The 22,880-nt window shown below is 42.5% G+C and overlaps 1 protein-coding gene and 2 non-coding genes across 4 annotated transcripts; 1 reads left to right on the plus strand and 2 right to left on the minus strand.

Moving 5' to 3' along the window:
• The first annotated feature begins 8,382 nt into the window (after positions 1-8,382).
• LOC121915614 (lectin-like) lies at positions 8,383-18,876 on the plus strand. Of its 2 annotated transcripts, XM_042439974.1 has the most exons (6): positions 8,383-8,540; positions 11,639-11,754; positions 13,782-13,928; positions 15,000-15,114; positions 16,930-17,002; positions 18,620-18,876. In XM_042439974.1, the coding sequence occupies exons 1-6, from the start codon at positions 8,489-8,491 to the stop codon at positions 18,654-18,656; spliced, it is 540 nt and encodes a 179-aa protein (XP_042295908.1). In that variant the 5' UTR covers positions 8,383-8,488; the 3' UTR covers positions 18,657-18,876. The 2 variants fall into 2 exon arrangements, with proteins under 2 accessions (XP_042295908.1, XP_042295917.1); XM_042439983.1 differs by lacking the exon at positions 16,930-17,002.
• Positions 18,877-20,954: 2,078 nt separating this feature from the next.
• On the minus strand, positions 20,955-21,037 carry TRNAL-UAA. Its single transcript has one exon. It is a non-coding gene; the product is annotated as a tRNA-Leu (tRNA).
• A 1,256-nt stretch (positions 21,038-22,293) lies between these two features.
• On the minus strand, positions 22,294-22,382 carry TRNAR-UCU. The gene is given in 2 exon segments: positions 22,294-22,329; positions 22,346-22,382. It is a non-coding gene; the product is annotated as a tRNA-Arg (tRNA).
• Positions 22,383-22,880: the final 498 nt, after the last annotated feature.

The following is a 22,880-nucleotide window of genomic DNA, read 5'->3' on the forward strand; positions in this document are numbered from 1 at the left end:
CCACAAAACCGCGACCCAACCCTCCCTCCCAACTATAAAATTAAACAGTAAAAAAAAATGTTTAAAAAATACATAACAATACATCAAAGTTAAAAACAAATCACAAGTAAGAAAAATAATAAAAGGAGGATTCAATTGGTTCTGGACATTATCAATTGGGGAAGGCCTGCCGGAAGAGAAAGGTTTTTGTCACCATTTTAAAAGCCTCGAGTGAGGATAATTGGCGAATCTTTTCTAGCAGGTCATTCCAAGTTTTTGGAGCGGTGACAGAGAAGGACCTCCAGGAGGTCATCGCCAGTCTGGTCTTTCTAGACTGTAAGAGGTTTTTCCTGGAGGATCGGAGTGTGCGGGAAGGATTGTATGGGAAGAAGCGTTCCTTCAAGTAGACTGGACCCAGGCTGTGTAGGGTGATAACCAACACCGTGTACAGTGCCCGGATACTAATAGGCAGCCAATGTAGTGATTTTAAAATAGGTGTAATATGGTCGAACTTGGATTTTCCGGTGACCAGTCTGGCTGCCATGTTTTGAATCAATTGGAGCTTCCGGACATGGCACAAAGGTTGCCCCATGTACAGCACATTGCAGAAATCAAGGCGAGAGGTTACTAGAGCATGTACGACCATTTCTAGGTCCCGCTGCTCCAGGTAGGGGCACAACTGGCGTATCAGCCGAAGCTGATAACAGGCACTCCTGGCTGTCGCATCAATCTGAGAAGACAGTTGAAGTGACGAATCCAGGAGCACCCTCAAGCTGCAGACGCAGTCTTTCAGGTGAAGTGTAACCCCATCTAGAACTGGCAAACTTATCTCCATACCCGGATTGGGGTTACCTATCACGAGTACCTCCGTTTTATTTGGATTCAGCTTAAGTCTATTTTTCCTCATCCAATCCATTACCAACTTCAGGCAGTCATTCAGGGGAGAGAAGCCCTCCTTGGTCACTGAAGCAGCCCAAGACATAGAAAAATAAATTTGGGTGTCATCAGCGTACTGATAACACCCCGCCCCATGTCTCCGGATGATCTCACCCAGTGGCTTCATGTAAATGTTAAACAGCATGGGGGACAGCGCCCTGAGAGACACCAGATGTCAGCTTTCTCGTAGAGGAGCAGCTGTCCTCCATCTGGAATCCGCCCGAGAGGTAGGAACGTAGCCACTGCAAAGCAGAGCCAGTGATTCCCAACTCTCTCAGGTGTTCCAGAAGGATACCATGGTCGATGGTATCGAAGGCCGCTGAGATGTCCAAGAGCACCAACAGGGCCACACTTCCCCTGTCAATGCACAGATGAAGATCATCGACCAGGGCAGTCTCCACTCCATATCCCGACCTGAAGCCAGTTTGAAATGGATTGAGATAATCGGTGTCATCCAAGACTGCTTGGAGCTGGTTTGCAACCGCCCTCTCAATCACCTTACTCAAGAAGGGAAGAAGAGATACTGGCTGATAATTGTTTTTGTCCAGGGGATCAAGGGAAGGTTTGTTTAGAATGGGATTCACCACTGCCACTTTCAGGTTCAATGGAAAACAACCTTCCCTGAGGGAGGCATTGATTATGGATTGTAGCAGCTTCAAAGTTGCCTCACCTCCCTGGATGGCCAGCCAAGATGGACAGGGATCGAGAGGGCAGGTGGTCTTTTTTACCTTACCAAGCAGCTTGTCTACGTCATCAGTACTCAAACACTGAAACTGATCCAAGATTACCTCATTAATGGAGTCACTAGACGCCTCTCTTATTGACTCTGTACTAATGCCGGGGTCCAAGTGGGCCCTTATCTGAGAGATTTTATCTGCAAAGTGGTCGTTAAAAGCATCACAGCAGGCTCTCTTAGCTTGAAAAAGAGGATTCACGGTGGAAGGAGTTTGAATCAACTTCTTAACCACCTTGAATAACTCTGCTGGACGGGACTTTGCAGATGCAATAGATGCAAAGTCCTCTGGGTTGTAGCAGTCAACCTGGTCTTTATAGGTTGCAGTAAATTCTTCCAGATTATCTAAATGTGCAGGGTGAATTATACGGAAGGAGGCGATTCTGTTAGATAGGTTGGACCCAAGCCATGTAGGGCTTTAAAGGTTACCAACATAATGGGTTTTATTTAGTGTTGGACTACAATTGTGAAAATCCGCATTCCAGGGCAGACCCACCCACCCTGGATCCAAAGGGCTGACTGTATATGCAAATTTCTTTTTGTAAACTTTATTCTGTCCTAAAACCTTGATTATATAATCCATAGTAGACCTTTGAATCTTCAAGTATCCCATAAACTTGAATGGTATGGTGCTAGGGCTTCCTAAGCTAAAGAAGTCATAATACTTTCATTAAAAATATAATTATGGCAAAAGGATGTAAAGTCAGATCTGCACTCCTATGCCTAACAACCAATCCAAGTACAGGGCTTTCTTCAAAATTGAGCAAGCCAATGTAAACTTGCACTGTGCTGCCTATTGACTGTACTTGTGGCCTGTGAGAGGAACAAAAACTGCTTCTCACATCTGACTGCAATATGTTGCAGCCCAAATCAATCCTGGTGAACACCACACTCACACATTACAATTTTTCTAATTGTAAAGGCATTTTACTGCTCTGACATGAATATTTCCATTATATTTTATATCAATTTATTATAAGTCATAAGAGAGGTCGAATCAACCTAAGCATACAAACAAAACTGTCACCAGGATACTTCTCTTAGAAATGTCCTAAGGATGCCAGAGCAACTAACTTAACCGTGGGACATTTTCCCTAAGATCCTAAGAACATATTTTCCATAGTTTGCATTGCCTGTTACAAGTATCTCATTTATAAACATTATTTTCAATGATGTAAACATTTAGAGCCCTGGTCTACTTCAGAGGTGGGAATCATTTGGCCCTCGACATGTTGTTCAATTACTACTTGCAGCTTTCCTTGCTGTTATTCATTTGACTGGTAGACTGATTTTTTTTTGTTTTGCAAATATTGACCAAGATGAATGTTCAGACTGTCACATGAAATAAGAAACACTAAAAAATATATTGATCTCTAGATAGTAGTGACACTAGGAGTAGAGGTGGGTGACACTGATGTAAGATCTCACAGAGACAATAGCAGTGACACCATAGTTAACATATGTTAGCACTGAGCGAAGGGAGGCAAAGGTGAACATCCTTGCAAGACCGTCTCACCAAGAAAACTCTATCATGAGACATCCTCAAAAGAAACAAAAGGAATGACTAGTACACAGAGACGTAGAAAGGAACAACTCAGAGATGGCAAGTCAAACAGAATACATGTTCAACAAGGCAAAACTAGTTCAAAGCAGCACTACACACATCATTGGAATGTGGAATGCAAGAAACATGAGCCAGGGAAAGCTAGAAATAGTAAAAAAAAAAAAAAAAGGGGGGGGGGGGAATGAAATGCATTAGCATAGCAATACTAGGGGTGAGTCAGCTAAAATGGATAGGAAGGGGTCACCTTGACTTAGATAACTACACAGTGTTCTACTCAGAAATGAAAAAAGACAAAGATACGGAGTATCTTGAGGAGAGATATAGCAAAAGTAGTCAAAGGATACAAAGTCAGACTGAATCATACCAAAAAGGCTCAAGGGAAAATGTGTATCACCATAATCCAAGTACAGTCAGCCCTCTGTATCAGTGGGCTTGTCACCAGTGGATTGGAGCATCCACGGATGGCCCTATCATGTTCTCCTCAATCGTGGTGCATGGCCATGGCCATGCTAACATGGTCATGTGCACGCTGTGCCATCGTTGACTATAATGGGACTTGAGATCCCATAGTATTTGACATTCATGGTGCTGGGAGCCAGAATAGAACCCCCGCAAATAAAAAGAGCCCTAAATTCTAAAAAGTGGAAATTGAAAAGTGAAAGCTGCAACAAAAGAAATTGGGGAAAATAAATCACCACTGGATGATTATCCAATTGAAGGATGATAATCCAGTTGAACTGCTACAATCCATACAGGTAGAATCAGCTCTATGGAAGACAAAACGGTGGCCAACAGATTGGAAACAATCAATTTACATTCCCATCCACAAAAAAGGAGACACAAAAGAGTGTAGCAACTATGGCATGGTACAGAGCACCAGGAAGAGGCGGCTGGGAGCTGCCTCTCTTTGCTGCGTGGTGCAGCTACGCAAAAAAGACTGCTAAAAAGCGGCTCCTTTTTGTGCTGTCGCAAACAGTTTGCGGTGCCACAAGCACATCACTGCTGTGCGGCTCCATCTGGAGGCCGCACAGCAGTGACGTCAGCACTATGTGCGCGTCTATTCAGCGCCGCGCAGCAAGGATGCCCTCATCACGTGTGAGGGGTGAAGGGAGTGTGGGCAGGGTGCCCCTCACACATGATGAAGATGTCCTTTTCAGCCCGTCTGTACCAGGCTTATAGGACTATAGCATTAATTTCCCACACAAGCAAAATTATGCTCAATTTTGCAACAAACTCCAATCATACATAGAGAGAGAAATCCCAGAAGTCATGCAATTTAGAAAAGGAACAGTCACTAAGGACCACATCACAAACATACAATGGCTAACCAAGGAATTCCAGGGGGGGAAATCAGCATGTGCTTTATAGACTATAGCAAAGCATTTGACTACACAGATAATGAAAAGCTATGGATGGCTCCTAAGGTCATGGGAGTGCCACCATATCTGATAGTCCTGGTGAGAAATCTGCACTTAGGACAAGAGGCTACATATTAGAACAGAATATGAAGAAACAAAATAGTTTCCAACTGGCAAATGGGTCAGGCAATGCTTCATTCTATCATCCACCTATTCAACGTATATGCAGAAAATATACAAAGAGCAGGTTTAGACTTAGAAGGATGAGAAGTGAAGATAGGAGGAAGGAATATCAACAATCTAAGATATGTGGATGATACCATACTACTAGTGGACAGCACAGATGTGGAACAGTTACTAAGTAAGGTCAAAGAAGAAAGTGCAAAGGCAGTCTTAATGTTGAATGTAAAGAAAACAACAATTATGACTACAGAGGTTTTTGTGGGTTTTTCAGGCTATGTGGCCATGTTCTAGAAGAGTTTCTTCCTGATGTTTCACCAGCATCTGTGGCTGGCATCTTCAGAGAAAAGACTACAAAGGAATTATAGAAAAGCAACCTAGATACTGAGGAAATCAGAATAGTTAAAGAGTTCCCATATCTTGGGTCAAATATTGACCAGAACATAAACTACAGTCAAGAAATCAAAAGAAGACTAGGAATGGGAAGGGCAGCAATGAAAGAACTAGACTAGATCCTAAAGAGTAATGATATATAGCTGAAAACTAAAATTAGAATTATGCAAGCTACTGTATTTCTCATCACCATGTATGGATGTGAGACAATGAAGAAAGCTAACAAAGAAAATAAGCTCATTTGAGATGTGGTGCTGGAGAAGAGTATTATGGACAGCCACAAAGACAAACAAATAGGTCCTTGAACAGATCAAACCAGATCACTCCCCCTGGAAGCCAAGATGACAAAACTGAGGCTATCGTACTTTTGCCACATCATGAAAAGACATGACTCACTCAAAAAAACATTAATGATTGGAAAGGTGGAAGGCTGTAGAAAGAGAGGAAGACATCATACCAAATAGCTAGACTCAATTAGGGAGGTCACAGGCTTGAATCAACAGGATCTAAGCAGCCATGAGGTGGGGCTGACTTGAGGGCAGTTAAAAACAACAAGAAGCTAATACAGAAAAAGTGTGCAATGTTGACTCAGATAAAGTGTGTACTTATTTTAAAAATAAGATAAAGTCAACTGAACTGACAAGCATCCCCTTAATTTGTACAAAAAAAGAATGCCAGATGTTGTTCGACTGCAAGCATTCCTCAGGATTGTCCAGATGGCTAGTGAGAATTGAGTTTTTTGTTTTGCAAATATTGACCAAAGGCATATCTAATTTGTCACATGAAGTAAGTTTATCAATTCCTAGGTAGCCCTGAAAACAATATGGGCTATTGATCTGGTGAAATTGTATTTGTTTGAAAAATCAAACAAAGAAGATCAAACTGAGCCAATGATACACATTCACTTAATTTACATGAAAAGAAATTATCTTCATCAAAGTCAACGAACTACTCCCCTTCAGATACAGATGTCCATCTCCATTCCTCTCCATAGTGTTAGCCAAAGAAAAGTAGGGGGTACTTGAGAGGTCCCTATCAACTGTCACCATTACTCCAAATATTGGGGAAATTAGTTTTGCAAGAGGCTGGGTAAACTTTAAGACCATTTGCACCTGTATATACCATTAATAACTTGGGAGAACTCTAGATTGAGGTGAATTAAGATGATTTTATTTTGAAAAATGCAGAGTGCAATCACACAGAGACAATAGCAATTCACAGAGACACAGCATTCAGAGCTAACTTAAACAGAAATATGGAAATGGTACAATGGATTTTGAGGGGTTTAGAGGGCAATATTTATTTGTCTGAAGAGTACACCGTGGAAAGTGGGAATGGCTCCTTCCTCCAGAGGGCGGGATTTCTCCCCTGCCTTTCCTTGGCCACCAGCTGTTTCTGAGAGACAGCTAGAAGCTGGGGAAGGTCCGGAGGAGGGCAGTGGGCATGCGCTGGTTCCTCCCCCTGCCCTTCTCCCGGCCTCCAGCAATCTCTGAGGCAGCTGGAAGTTGGAAAGGTTCCTGGAAAGGAGGAGGGATAAGCACATGCCCGTTCCTCCCCCCCCAAACCTTTCCCTGCCCCCAACTGTCCCTCTGGAGGCAACTGGGGACCTGTAAAGGTCCCTGGGGAGGAGGGGAGATGGACCTTTCCTTGCCTCCTCCTTTCAGATCTTTCCCTGCCGCCAGCTCTACCTCCGGAGGCAACTAGGGGCTGAGAAAGGTCCCCGGGGAGGAGGAACAACGGGCACACACCGGTTGTTCCTCCACCCTTATGCTGGTCCCCAGCTGTCTCCAAGAGACAGCTGAAGGCCAGGAAACATCCGGGAGAAGCAGCAATAGGTGCATGCCTGTGGCTCCTTCTCCCCAATGGCCTTTTCCCAGCTGTCTCAGAGAGGCAACTGGAAGCCAGGAGAAGGCAGAGGGGAGGAGCCAGAGGGGTGCACCTGTGGCTCCTTCTCCCCAGTGCCATTTTCCAGCTTCCAGCTGTCTCCAAGAGACAGCTGAAGGCCAGGAAATGTCTGGGAGGAGGATCAACAGGTGAGCACCTGTTTCTCCTCCTCCCTGACCCATGCTTGGTGAAATGGCATCACATGCCACCTGTGGCACATGTGCCATAGGTTTGCCATCATGGCCTCAGGTGGTATATAAATGAAGCTGCTATTGCTATTGCTACCAATAGGCAACATCACTTTAGTCAGAAAGCAGTTTCACTTACCACTGCTGCTGTTCTTTGCACCATGCACAAGAAATGAAGTTCTGGGCATCTCTCTGTGTTTTCTTGTGATCTTCTTGATACATAGTGAGTCCAAACTGAGTTGATGAAGCCGCAAACTGGATTATTTCTGCAGTGTGTTTTGGGCCTTAGTTTATAACATAATGAAAAATAACTTCACTCTTTTTTTTGGTGCCATAAAATAAAATTGTAGTACTCATTAAACTGAGAGACATATCATTAAATTTTTACTCATTAAAATGGGAGAGATCCTTTGTTCCCATGGCTTCTCTGACACTGGCTGGGAACAGTAGATTAGATCCTCTGTTCCACTTGTTTAGCTGCTTTAAAATGTCCCAGTTTCTCTCTCCTGCTTCCACTTTCCTCCTCTGTCCTCTGGTAACTTCCATTGCTGAAAACTGAGTTCAAAGTGCAAAACTAGTTTGTATTCAATTCACTGAGCAAGGAGGAAAGGGGAGGAGGGAGACAGAATCTTGCTTTCCCAGTAGGCTCAGGCAAAAGCAAACTTCTGCAGCCTCTCCTACCTTGTCTGTTCTTCCCCATTAATAATATTTGCTATCTTAACCATACTCTAATGTTCCTTGGCCACACACATCCCAATTTTCATCTGTGAAATGTTGGAGAGTAGAAATTCATGATGTTACTATAAGTCGACAAGTGACTTGAAGGCATGCGCGCGCGCACACACACACACACACTATCAGTGATAGGATGCTCGACTTATTGTTCTTTGTTCACTTTTCTCTTGGCGCTGTTACCTTTGCATCTCACCAAACCCAGTCCCTCTAGAAACAGAGTGAAAAGAAGTTGGCAAACATTGACCAGGAAGAAAGGAAAGCTTAAATCTCTCAGGTTCTGGGTTTTACTGAACATTAAGGGCTGTTGACCTGCTGTTGTGTATTTATTGAGAAATCCAATAAGGAAGAACAACCTGAACTGAATAGAAGAATTTGCTTAATTTGCATGAAAAGAATTTCCCGTATTTGCAATTGCTCCACTTCAAATACAGCTGCCCATCTCCATTCCTTTTCATGGTCAGCAGCAGCAGCAACCTCAACCAGAGAACAGTTTCATTTGCTGCTTCCTCACTTCTTGTTCTTTGCGGCTTCTCCAGAAATGGATTCCTGGGCATCTCTCTGTGCCTTTCTTCTGACCTTCCTCATACACGGTGAGTTCACTTATGAGCAGGGCGAAAAAGAACCAGAAGGCTTCTCATAAATTAAAAGACAAGTGAATGTATCCATTTTACAAAATGTGGAATTCCCTTTTGAAATGGAAATCAGAGCATGGAAGTAACCAGTTACAGATAAATAGTTTGTAATTAATTTTTTTACCTCTAATAATGGAATTATAGTTAAGCTACATTTTGGTTAGAAAACATGTTAGCCATGTAGCAAAGTATAATAACACCCCAAACCCATGAAACAGTGATACCGTCATTGAATCAACCAAATGCAAAAAATACATGTTGCAAGCTTTCAAATCTTCACTGGCTTCTTCATCAGGCAAATAAGAGTTTCGTGATTTTTAACATCTTTGCCTGATGAAGAAGCCAATGAAGCTTCAAAACTTACAACATTATTTTTTTTGCATTTACTTGGCCCAAGGAAGGCTTTGTGCATTTTGGATGTTGCTGTACTTTGCCACATGATTGTCACTCAGTGAGGAATAACATCAATCCTTTTGTGGTATAACTGTACATGTAATTAGTTTTATAGTTAAAAGGGTATTGCCTCCCTAAATAGGAGGGGAGCAGATTGTTTAGGTGCTCACTTGTGCTTTGCTCTGGTTGAATGGATGGACAGGAGGAAACAGCATATGTAATAATAATAATAATAAAAATAATTATTTCTATTTCCTGCCTCTCCCAATGGATCGAAGTGGGATTACAAGCATAAAACCACAATAACATCTAGATTACAATAAAATATCATTACTTAAAAATACAATTCAGGACAATAAAAACATCATCTAACATGCAGAATTACGGCCAAAAGTAAGATTTTCTTTAGGTTCTTCATAGGAGATCCGGTGGGAAGGCCCACCAGAAGAGATCCATCTTTAGTGCCTTCTTAAAGGCATCTAAGGTGGTAATAAGACAGATCTCTTCCAGCAAGTTATTCCATAACTTAGGGGCTATGGCTGTATATGCTCTGTGGGTGGCTTGGAATATTCAGATGCTGTTAATGGTTTTATTTTTTTTTAAAAAAGGTATGACTTTAGTTATTTGGGATCAATTGAAAAGTAAAGGATTGTTTTTAAAACCTGAAACTATAAATAGCAACTATTTTTAGTGGGATTAGTAACTAGTTACTTTTTCAAGAAATCTTCTGAATTCTGAGAGAAATGCAGAAACAAAATAAATGAGGAACATGAAGAGAACTTTAGTACCAGTGTTCAAAGAAAGGGATCAGATGTCCATTCTCCTGCCTATTGAGAGTGAGATCAACATAATTCAATAGTTAAACTATCTTCCTAGGAAGCATGCTTGGTATTGCAGTCTTAAAAGTGATCTAAAACATCTTCTTGATCATGGACCTGTGTTTCTGCAGATGAGTAGCCTGTTCTATTTTTGTTCTGGTTGATTTGAGCCATGGGGGGGGGGGGTAGGTAGTTGTGTTAAATGTCTGCTCCTACCTGGTATGAGACAATTCTAGCTTTTGTTTATTGGAGGATTTTCAAAGGGGGGCCTCTATAGAGACAGATTAACCTGACTGAAGGGAATGGACTGGACTAAACAAAGCATAGAACTCATGGAGAAAATTGACATTTTTATACCTTGTGTGTGGCAGTTCTTCCAACACGAAGGTCTCTCACTATTTGGCACATCCTAAATCATTCCTGAGAATCAGTGTGGTGTAGTGGCGTCCCTTCAGGCACACAAAAATAACTGGCCCAGAGGCGGGTTCATTTTGGTCCCTCAGGAGGCCACAGCATGTGGTTGCCGTGGCCTCCTTCTGGGGCAAAAATGAGTGGCATTTAGCCACCTGTCTGCACAGCCCCACAGTCTCAGCTCCAGAAAACCCTATGATAGGTTCATCTTAGATCACCATAACTCGGAAATGACTTGAAGGTGCACACAACAACAACAAATAATTCCTAGGGGACTAAGAGCTTTGTATCTGGATTCATCTGCTAGGTAATTTTACACCACCATCCTTTTAATATTCAGCCTACTCTCTGTAATGTGGGAAATAATGATAATTGTGAACTATGGGGGGATACAGACAGGGGGAAAGGGACAGCAAGATGCCACCCCTTTTTGCCCCCGATGGAGCCCACAGCAACCAAATGGCGTGGCCTCCGGCAACCCTAAAAAGTACCTGATCCCAGCAGGTTTTTTTTAGGGTGCGTGTACAGCACCATTGCCACCCTCATGCATGCTGATGATGTCCGTGTGGCCTGGTGCCATTTGGATTCTGCACCATGCGCATGTCATCATGGCGGCCCCCATGTGGACGGGGACGAGCCATTACGGCGTGGTACGGCTTGGAAGCATGCAGATGCTCCGCTCTCCTGAGCCCTAAAATTGGCCCCAGGCTGGCGCTTTGCACCAGTCGGTATCAGGCCCAAGTTGCAGAGTTGTTCTATCTATTGAATCACACAAACACACACACACACATATGAATAAAAAGGTACAGATTCTGTGGGCAGAGTCTGAAAGAGGTTGATCATGTAAAGAATAAACAGAGTTGGGGTGGACACTCAAGGATAGTTAGCAACAACAAGGAATTAAAAAAAAAAGACTGAGGACTGAAGTAACAGAAAAAAGAAACCAAATTTTGAGTCAAAGATGAAAAGCAGCAAGTTAGGAAACACTGGAGTTTTGTCTGTGTTCTTTTGAGATGCATCAACTCTGTAGTTTAGACATGAGTTTAGAACAGAGAAAGAGTGTACAATCATTTTAGTTATAAATGGGAGGTGTTTTAACAGTCATTGGAAGAAGAAAGTCAAAATTAATACATGTGTTAAAACACATGCTGCTTTGAAGGCATGGTTTCCATAAACCAATATTTTCCTGATTTGAAAATAATAAAAACTAGAATTTGTCCCAACCATAAAGGGTCAATTGGAACAACTGAATCACAGGCTTAGCATACTTCTAAAGAATCAATGGGGTATTATCCTTTCATTCATAGTTATCCTATTAGTATCTTTCAAATGGGCAGGTGGGAAAGAGAAATATACAAGTATGTAATACACAGAAATGCAAGGCAATCTAATATTTCTTCTTGACCTCTTAAGTCCATCTTCTCCCTGCATTAGATACCTCTTCCCAAACATGTCTTTGTGCCCGTGGTTTTTGTGAGACTGGCTGGGTGCAGTATATGAATGCCTGTTATAAAGTCGAGACGGTACCAAAAATCTGGACAGATGCTGAGGCAAGTGTGGGATGTGGAGTCAAAGAGGTTATGGGGGGGGGATGAATGGAGCAACCACATGTTCAGCAAGAAAGCTTCTAACTCCCTTCGTTAAAACAGGTTCACTGGCTACCAATTCATTTCTGGGTGCAATTCAAATTCCTGGTCATAATTCATAAAGCCCTTTATGGCTTAACGTCCAGACTATCTCCAAGACCATATCTCCCTGTATGAACCTATCTTAAGATCTAGAGCAGAGGGATTTCTCTCAATCCTGTCACCATCACAGGCTCACTTGGTGAGGACACGTGAGAGATCCTTCTCAGTGGCTGCTCCTACCCTTTCAAACTCCCTTCCACATGAGAGGTTAGGGTGGCCCTAGCCTGTTTTCTTTTTGCAAACAGGCAAAGACATTTTTAGTTTATATTGATTTTTAATATGTAATCACTTGTAGGGAGTTTTCTTATTTGGGTGTGTGCTTTATTTTTTCCAACTTTTATATGCTTTTATATGCTTTTTTCAACTTTTATTCTGTTTTAGTATTGTGATTTTAATTGTTTTTAATAGTTTATTGGATTTTATTCCTTTTGTGAGCCCTTCTGGGTCTCATTCTGGGACAAAGGGGGCATATAAATTAAATAAACAAATGAATAAGTAAAATGTTCTTGGCAAATTCCCCTTTTTGTACCACCCTGGCCCAATTCAGGAAGGACCTGAAAACCTTCCTGTTCCAACAGGCATTCCCCGAATAAAATCCTGTGGGCCTCCCTCCTCTTCCGTGGCCAAGAGGTTGGGCTATGGGGCTTTTTTGCCTGTTATTTTTATTGTGTAAGATGGCTTTTGATACTCTGTATTTTAATGTTTTATGTATGAATGTTTTTAACTTTGTTGTAAGCCGCCCTGATCACAGGAAGGAGCGGGATAGAAATAAAAACTTTATTATTATTTATTTATTTAACATCCTGAGTCGGTCCTTCCTGCCTTTTATTGAGCCATTTTGTGTTAGGAAATATAGGCATGCAGTTTTGAATATAGAAAACAGTATTGCACATGGGTGGCTTACTATCATCTGGAACACAGAGGAACATCTCTCAAAACACAGACTGACATATAATGTTAAAGAAATGTAACTACAGTGGGTTCTTGATATCTACTGGGGTTTAGTTCTGGGACCCCACCCCACCCAGTGGATACCAAAATCAATAGATGTTCAAGTCCCATTAAATACATTGTCATTGAAATGGTACCCCTTATATAAAATAACAAAATTAAGGTTTGCTATTTGTAATACACACACATTTAATTTTTTCAAACCTTGGATGCTTGCATCCATGGATAAGTGATCTGTAGATATGAAAGGCTAACTGTACATAACTGAAACAGGCCCAGGTTTGTCTGCTTCCAGACTAAAAGCTAGCATGTTCTGCTAGCACTAAAGCCTTCTGGGCAGGCCTTTTAAGACTGTCATCTCCAAAACGTCTAATCCAGAAACATATTTGATTCTGGGAGGGAGGGCAAAAGACACAGAAAACGAAATGTACAAAATTGAGACCCAACTAAACATCCCACTAAACACCCATCCACTTCTGGGATAATAGATAAGTATATCTGGCACCTTCAACACATCACCTGGTAGTCATTCTGGATTCTGTGTCCCTGCCGACTCTGACAGACCAATAAACAGACATACGTACACAACCACCCCCCTCTTCTTCCATATGACAGTTCTACTCTGGGGCCAGTTATCTTTGTTTTTGGAAGAGGTGGCACCCAGTGTCCCTTGGCTGTGTCCAGTTTGGTAGTAATAAAACAAATAATGCTAAATTTGTTTTAATTTGTAACGTTTAAGCTTGAAACATTGTCAGACTAATTACATAATGCTGAAAAATCTAGTAGCCATGATTATGGAGAAATGCTTGAGAACAAGCAGACTATAGCTTTAGTGACTGGCAGAATTTGAGTGGCATATTTGATGGGCAGAGGGTGGCACAGTTAGTGGGCTCTTGGGGATAAATATGAAAGTAAACTTCCCTGTGAATTCTCCTCAGATGGCTTGTCAGAGTTATGGCTGGAATGCCCACCTTGCCTCCATCCACAGCACAGAAGAAAATGACTTTATTTTTCACTTGATGGGCAAACCACTGGATTACACCAAAGGGCAGGCTTATTGGATTGGTGGTCATGACATTTTCAAGGTATATGTATACCAAAGTAACTATTCAGAACTGCCAAAGTCAACTTAAACTTTAAAAACTAGTCTAGAAATGTTTATTGCATTCAGAATCCAGCTCTGTCCTATGAGGTTCACAAGACCACTATAGGTAGATGAGGTTTTGTCTCCTTAGCTATGGGTAGAAAAGAAGCATTTTCAGTCTAGATTTTCAGATGATTTAATTTTAATTGAACCAGTACTATTGGTTCTCTAAACTAGTAAGCAAAGCTCACATGAAATTTGCACCTTCCAAGGTTGTCCAGTCAAAAATGTATAGAAAAATGTTCACATTAGTAGAAACAGAGCACAAAAATTCATGTCCTGCTCAAAATTGTTTGCAAAAAAGCATTGCAAAAAGAGAAAATTACTTGCAAAACTGCATACTTATACAAAATGAGCCTTTGGATGCCTAATCAGGAAAGACACTTTTCTTGCCAAATTCAGTGTGATTTACTGTCAAGTTTTCAGAGAAGTAGCCATGTTATTCTGTACAGTATCTGAAGAAGTGGGTTTACATTAATGAAAACTCATGCTGACATAAAAACCAGTTTAGTCTTAAAGGTGTTCTGTTTCTCCTATATTCCTTTTCCCCCTTCCTCTTCCCTTCCTCATTTTTTTTTACTGCCAAGTTAAGTATATATTGGACTATAATTCAGGATGTAGTCAAATTGCCAACAGTGAATAGTTAGTTAAAAGACTAGCATTGCAGGCAGTTTGTCTTTCTGCAGTTCAGGTGTTTTTGAAAGCTTACTTTGCTGGAAATTTCTTAATCCCAATTATGGTCACTAACTCTGTGACTAGAGAGTTTCTATACTAACATAGTATAGTGGTTTGAGAGTTGGACTACAACTCTGGAGAGCATGGTGTGAATCCCCACTCAGACATGGAAACTCAATAGATAACATTGGCCAAGTCACACTCTCTCAGCCTCAGAGGAAGGCAAGGGAAAATTCTCTTTGAACAAATTATGCCAAGAAAAGCCCACCTTGGGGTCACTATAATTCAGAAATGATTTGAAGGCACGCAACAACACACTCTGTGAATTTCTCCATAGGAGGGAACCTTTGTATGGACGGATGGTTCTAGATTTGATTTCCAGTCATTTCCTCCTAATCAGCCTGATGGACTCTTTGGAGAAAACTACCTGATGTCCTGGTATTTGCAAAATGGTGAGAAATTGTGCCATACCTTTTAACAAACTCCAGCCTGCACAATATGCTGCATGGTTTTGTGGGTAGCAGGGAGGTCAAGATGAGTGCTAATGCTCCCTCACAAGTAATTTCATTCTTACTTGTCTTGACGGCCTCCAGAAAACCCTATGATAGCCTTATGGCCTTAGGGTTGCCACAAGTTAGAAAACACTTGAAATGACACAGCAACAAAAGTAAAGCATTGGTAACCATATGTACATGCATACACACAGTCTGGGAAGACAAGAATAGATAAGGAACAAGTAAACAAGAGAATATGGAATTCCTTTTTTTCCCTCCCCACATCAGCCTTCTTATCCTCAATGCTGAGTGTTTGGAACACTGAGCCTTATCACATGGAAGGTTTTGCAGCTCTATTTTGATGCGACTGCGGGTCCAACCATGCGGATTCATGCTAAAACGTGATGTATTATCTCACATGATTGCTTTCTATAGGGGGGTGTTCCGAGGCGCTTCTGCAGACAATCCAAAGTGACTCCTCATTTTGGTGAATTCGGTTACAAGTGAATTCACAAAAACTGCTTCTAAGCTCACTTCAATTTCACTCCGAATTGGTCTGGTGTGGAATGCAACTTTGCTTCCATCCTGGTATACCTTGCAAACCTCCAAGGTCCCACATTTCCCATGATGCTGCACTGCAATTTTTCCCCATTTGCTTCCGGTGCTCCTTCAAGAATGGAGAGCACGTTTGGATGTAGCTGACAGGGATAAAGGGAATGAAACAGGAGGCTGGGGGGGGGGGAGATGGGAGCAACGGAGGGGGCCATCGGAGGCTGGCGGGAGCAGCAAACTACAACTCCAAGAATTCCATAGCCTTGAGCCAAGGACCCCACAACAAACACCAATTCCCAGAATTCCATAGCACTGAGCCAGGACAGTTAAAGTGGAATCAAACCAGATTATCTCCTCAGTGCAGATGCAGTCTAAGGGAAGGCAACTGTTACAAAGGGAAGGAGAGTGGATTGGATTCAGTGAGGTGGTATTTTAGGGAGCATGGAGAATAAGGTAAACCGGATCATTTCTGTACTCCTCCAAAATGGGTCTCCTTCAGATCCAAAGGATTTACTTCCAAATAAAGCTGCAGCTGCTACACTGATTATTTTGCAGTGAAAGAATTTTTTAATAATAATAATAATAATAATAATAATAATAATAATAATAATAATTGGATGTGGGATCTGACATGAAGGATAGATTTAGATGTGGCTGAAATGGATGGAGGCTCTGACATGGAGGACCCCTTTGGATTTGGCTGCCAGGGATGGGAAAATAGAAGGGAGGAAGAAAGGGGAAGCTGTCATTCGCATGAGGCTAGCATTCATGTGAAGATAGAACCAGGAAGTGGCCCTCTTCTTCACCCCGGAAGTGCAAAGGTTCACGATGCGTTCAGACCCCCACTGAGCATGCGCAAGGGTGCCGATTCGAATTGTTGAATCCACATGGTATGTACTGGTATGGCAATTCAATGTGCACTGGCTGCACTTTGACTCAGGAATCACCACAATTTCGTTCTTCAAGTATGATAATTCATCACGAGAATTTCATTGGATTCGAATTGACTTTGCTTCTCCTTCACTTCAGATTGGCTCTGGATTTGAGTTCCAGTCTCATGTGTGATAAGGGCCTATGTCTGAGCTCCCACAAAGCTGACAGAGTAGCTAAGTTGTATTCCAACACATTTGGAAGGGACTCAGTTCTGGAAGTTGCCTTCATGTATCCCAAGATGTCTCAAACAACTAACAAAAAGCTTGGTGTTCTCTCTGCCTCTTTCAGGACAGGTCACCTGGAATGACGCTGCTGTCTCGTGGAAATTCCCATCTGTTTGCAAATACTACTTGGGAAATGGGTAGGAACAGGATTTGCTTCACTCAGAGCTATATCTCCTATGCCAGGAAGCTTCTTGGGATGCATTTATGTGCACAGGAATGAGCATTCCCCATATGTACAGTAGCTGCCAGACAGCTGTCTTTTCAGTTGGGATAATTTGTGAGAAAGGGTCTCATTTCCTGGGTTGTTGGGTTGTTGTTTTTTCCACTATTGAAACATTTTCTTGGCTCTTTCTCAGCCCCTCAGTCCTCCCAATGAATCTAATTGATAAAGAGGGGACTTTTGGTTGGGGAAGATGTTTGTCTAGTTCTTTCTGTGCTTTTTAACCCTCTTGCACCACCATGGTGCAAGTCATATTTTGCTATAGAATTCACACAGAATTAGACCTATAATGCAGGAACTCTATGCTGTGGGTGCCTGTATAGTGGCAAATAATGTCCCCAAATTTCTGCAAAACTTGCAATGTATAGGCGTGTTATCCTTATAAGTAAAAAATCCTTGGGACAAAAACAAAAAGTCCCCAAAAATCTATAGATGTTTGCCAATAGGATGTTTTTTGTCTCAACCACTGCTATAAATTAGGACCATAATAATAATAATAATCCAATACTGTTATTTGTTTCACTTGGCAAACCATGAAGTTATGAATCAGAAGTCATATATGCTGCTTGTCAGCAGATTGGTTCTATTTAGGGGACATTTAAATTTCTTTTGGGAGGGAAGACACTGGAATTCATCAAGTTTAGGAAATCCCCCACAATTCAAGAAGTGTATGTTTTGTATGATTCAATTTAATTTTTAATCCAACTTTTAGTTGTGTAGAACAGACTTTGTTCTGCATTTCATGCACTCCTGTACACATTTTTATGTGTTCCAATACATTCTCATTAGAATCCAAAAATGTACCACAATTCAAATGGTGCAACTTAGTGGAACAGAGTAAATTGGTTTACACATGTTACTGAATGATACAACCAGAGGATTAAAAAAAATCTGTATGGAAGCACCAATCCACCCTAACATAACTTAGCTAATCACTGACTCTCCTCTAGTAAATACATTCTGCCATTGAAGTGTAACTTATGGTTTTCCAGATGTTGTTGGATAGCATCTTGCTGTAGCTCTAGCCAGCAAAGCTAGGGATGATTGAAGCCGCAGTTTCTCCAGTGGGGAATTTGTGGAAATACAACATTTATGTGGAAGAACAATTGAACACAATCTTCTGGATTAAGCTGCAAAAATGTGACTTGACCATGTGCCCTACAGACCCAGCTGGTTGTCACAAAACTTGTTCTTTGGCCTTCTTCCAAGCCAACTGGTGGCCAGGCATTTGGAATGGGGGCTGCCTTAGGAACTCATGATAGCCCTGGAAGTAAAAGGCCCCATATCTGGCTACCTTCCTTCCTCAAGGCCGACAGCCTCTAAAGCCCAGCACAACAAACCTCTTTTCCAAATTCTCTTATCATCTAGGTCACACAAGCATTTACAGTTGCAGTGTAGACTTTTTGCAGTTCTAGGCACACTTGGAGGTTCATTTGAAAACAACTGGGGTAACCTATGAATACATATGCATTTGACTTTGCTATACCTTTTCCAGTCTGACCATCTGCTGTATCTCTTTTCTTCTTCTAAACAGTATGTGCTGTGCCTCCTCAGGATCTGTGCAAGGCTGATGTGGAAACGCTGGCATGGAAAAATTAGTGCAGAGACAGATTTACTCCAGCCCCATGGATTCCTTTTAAATGTTTTGCTCTTTCCTGGGCAGCCTTGTACCTCTCTCTGGATCATTTCTGAAAGGATGATGAGATTCTGGAGAGTGCTTTTCAAATACTCATGTTGTGTGGACACCAATACCACCTACTGGATTAAAAACTAAAATGCATGAAAATTAAACTCTCCCTGACTGCTATTGCTCTTTATAATTTATAGAGCACACATTGTTTTTGTTGTTGTTTTTGGAATTGTGTGTCTTCAAGTCATTTCCAACTTATGGTGACCCTAAGGTGAAACTATCATGGGGGTTTCTTGGCATGATTTCTTCAGAGGGGGTTTGCCATTGCCATCCTCTGGGGCTGTGAGAGTGTGACTTGGTCAAGATCACTCAGTGGGTTTCCCTAGCTGAGCCAGGATTCGAACTCTAGTCTCCAGAGTCATAGTCCAATGCTCAAACTTCTACACCACACTGGATTATTGAGAATTACCATCTTGTTTTCAAAACCGCCTTATGAAACAGACAACTGTCCCTCCTGCTTTACACAGTGGGATCTGAGGATGAAAGAGAGTGCTAGCAGCACTGTAAATGCTGGACTGCAATTCCCAACATGCCCTCCACTAACTATGCTAACTAAAGCTGCATCTACGCTGCAGAATTAATGCAGTTTGACACTGCTTTAATTGCCAAGGCTCAGTGCAATAGAATCCTGGAATTTGTCGTTTTGTGAGAGATTTAGCCTTCCCAGTCAGAGAGAGATCTGGTGCCACAACAAACTACAAATCTCAGGATTCCACAGGATGGAGCCATAACAGTTAAACCATTGTCAAACTGCATTAATTCTGGGATTGCTCAATTATTCTCTTTGCTGTTGCTCTCCTGGAAACCTGGCTTTGGGCTGCTACAGGTTCGAGTTTCACCTCTGACAGGCTCTCTGGCCCTTAAAAAGAATAGAGGACTCCTGGAGAAACTAGAATCCATAAAGTGTCAAAGGTAAAGGAGGAAAGTGAACTGCTCTAAGGTATACTGCTACTGCTGCTTCCACATGGACCATGGGATATCCCAATCCTCTAACCCTGTCTGTTCAGGGGTCAGTCCCATGGAGTTCAATGGCATCTCAGTACATCACTAAGGACAGCAGTCTATACATCCCAACCCCCAGGAGCAGGAAGCTCACACATGATGAGAGAGCCAGAGAATGAACCACCACCTCTTCAAAACCTTGGGGAACCTGTACAACTAAGAATTTCAGACTTTCCCACTGTTGTTGTTGTTGTTGTTGTTGTTGTTGTGTGCCTTCAAGTCGTTTCTGACTTGTGGCGACTCTAAGGCGACCCTATCTTGGGGTTTTCTTAGCAAGATTTCTTCCAAGGGGGCATACCATTGCCCTCCTCTGAGGCTGAGAGAGTGTGACTTGCCCAAGATCACCACAGTGGGTTTCCATGGCTGAGCCAGGATTTGAACCCTGGTCACCAGAGCCCTAGTCCAGCCCTCAAACCACTACGCCTTTTGCCTTGGTTTATAAGGAGCAAAATATATGAAAGTTTAAAGTCTTTGGGATAGTTTTTTGGCTATTTAACTGGGAAATCTAGTTGTGGCTCACTTCAGTTTCTTCAATTTTATTCTATTTTATGTACAGTGCTGTGTAAAAGTTTAATAACAATAATGATAACAACAACAACAACAACAATAAAGGATCTGAGCTTTCTCAGTGGTAGGGATCCTTTCACCCTCAAAAGATCAGGGCTGTTGGGAGTCCAACTCACAACTTTTGGACTCTGAATTCGCTCTGCGTCCACACTGCAGAAATAATTCGGTTTGATACCACTTTAACTGCCAAGGCTCAATGCTAGGGAATTCTGGAAAGTATAGTCCCCCCCCCCCGGAATATCCCTTTATCTGATCATTATCAATACATACTATATTAATATTAATAAACCTTGGGTCACATACAAAGTTGTGTTACTTTACACATTCCAAATACCTGGCCAGTTAATATATTTTAATTTATAACTGTTTCAATCCTTTAAATTGTTTAATTGTTTTTTATTTTATATTTATGTATTTTAATATTTTGCATTGTTTTTAAATTGTATTGTTTTATACTTGTTCGCCGCCTTGAGCAGCGAAAATGCAAAATGTTCCCAGGCTTCGAATTTGTAGTTGCTACAAGTTTGCAAGCTGAGCAGAGCAGGAAACCTGGTTGTAAAGGGATCGATTCCTGTTTCAGAGAGGAATCCACTGGATTAAAAGCAATCCCTACCAGAAGTGGGGTTCGAACCCACGCAGACAGATGTCTATTGGATCTTAAGTCCAACGCCTTAACCACTCGGCCATTCTGGTGTCTGCCTAAGGGCCTTGGGAAGTCCTCCAAAACCCAAGTGACCTGCAGTCCAGGGTTTGACAACCTGAGAGACTACTAGATCTTCCAGCAGTGCCACCAAAACCAAGGGGCTACCCATGGCTACAAGAGGCAGAAGTAAGAGTAGTAGGGGTCTGTCTCCAACTTCTTCTCCCTGTTGTAGCTCTTGAGCACTTCCAAAAATGGCTCTAGCTGGCTGGCTGGACTTCTTTGGAGATCTACTGTGTTTGAAACCTTGTTTAACTTGGACATTGCATTGCTCTCTTGGGATGAGTGAATAATACTGTATTAGTTTAACTCTGTTTTAATGTCCATTTTTGTATATTTTTCACTGTATTGTTTTAATTTGTAAGATGCTTTGAAACCCATCTTTTTATGGAAGTTGGGATGATGATGATGATGATGATCATCATCATCATCTTAGGTTCCAAACACACTGCAGAAATAATCCAGTCTGAGACCTCTTTAACTGCCCTGGCTCAGTGTTAGGGAATCCTGGGAATTGTAGTTTACTGTGGCACCAGAGCTCTCTGACAGAGAAGGCTCAATGTCTCACAAAACTTCAGTTCCGAGGATTCCCTAAGACTGAGCCAGGGCAGTTAAAGCGGTCTCAAAGCGGATGATGTGCAGGTGCAGCCTGAGACTCTAGCCCTCCAAATGTTGAAAGGAGTCAGCAAAATAACAAAGGAAGCCCTGGTTCTGTTTCTCGCGCGGCAGGAGCTGCCTTTGCTTCTACCGCCTTGGGTCCCTTCTGGGAGAAAGGCGGCATACCAATGCAATGTTATGATCCAGTTTAGCTTCCTAGATGAGAGAGGACTGGATGCCTATTGGGTTGGGATGCCTTGCACCTTCCTCAGGGGGAGAAAAGGTTTAGGAGAGGGTTGCTATGGTTCATTAGAAATGTATGAAAGGCTGCATCCGCACTGGAGAGAGAATCCGGTTTGACACCACTTGAACTGCCCTGGATCTATGCCAAGGTCACCCAGTGGGTTTCCAGGGCCAAACCGGGATCCTAGAAAGCATGGAAGGAGACAGATGAAAAGAGGGAGGGAGAAGAGGGAGAACTAGAAATCCCACCAAAAGGGTCTTTTCAATAAAAGTCAGGAAGGTTTTTTTCTTAAAAAATGAAAAATAACAAAAGCCAAAGCCCCTCCGGACTAGTCCCCTGGCTCCCCTTGCGACGCCCTGCGACTCGTCCCCCAGCTGTGTGGCTCTCTTGTGCCTCTTCAAAAGGGCCTGACTCTGGCGGGACTCGAACCCACAACCTTTGAATCGCTCGTGCCTCCAGCTAGAAGTCCAATGCGCTCTCCATTGCGCCACAGAGCCCTGCGCCGGAGTGCCTCGTCCTCCGCCCGGGCCAAGAAAGCCACAGGCGGGGACAGGACAAGGCGCCCGAGGGGCAGCGTGGCCTAGGGGTCTCAGCCTTGGACTCCGCTCAGCCATGGCACACTCTCTCAGCCTCAGGGGAAGGCAAGGGCAAAGCACCCCAGAAGAAACGTCCTTTGTTCAGAAGGAGGGGTTTGTCATTGCCTTCCTCTGAGGCTGAGAGAGTGTGACTGGGCCAAGGTCACTCAGTAGGTTTCCATGGCCGAGTAGGGATTTGAACCCAGGTCCATCCACTAAATAAATCATCCTTGCAAATGCCACCCTGCCTTTGCACCTTTTCCCTGGTTCTGTGCGCGACATTAGTCTCGACCTGGACATCTTCCTGTATTGATCGCATCTTGTTGGTTACATTTCTATTCCTCCAGGGTTGCTTTGGACCCATCAGGAAGAGACGGGGAATTGTAGCCGGCCTCCTTTGGTGGCCATCGCAATCCCTCC

This window comes from Sceloporus undulatus, chromosome 1 (genome assembly GCF_019175285.1).
Source record: "Sceloporus undulatus isolate JIND9_A2432 ecotype Alabama chromosome 1, SceUnd_v1.1, whole genome shotgun sequence".
Classification (NCBI taxonomy): domain Eukaryota; kingdom Metazoa; phylum Chordata; class Lepidosauria; order Squamata; family Phrynosomatidae; genus Sceloporus; species Sceloporus undulatus.

Coding starts and splice junctions, on each gene's coding strand:
- LOC121915614 (XM_042439974.1), top strand. CDS start 8,489: ATGGATTCCTGGGCATCTCTCTGTGCCTTTCTTCTGACCTTCCTCATA. Junction 11,755..13,781: donor AAATCTGGACAGATGCTGAG/GCAAGTGTGGGA, acceptor AATTCTCCTCAG/ATGGCTTGTCAGAGTTATGG. Junction 13,929..14,999: donor GTGGTCATGACATTTTCAAG/GTATATGTATAC, acceptor ATTTCTCCATAG/GAGGGAACCTTTGTATGGAC.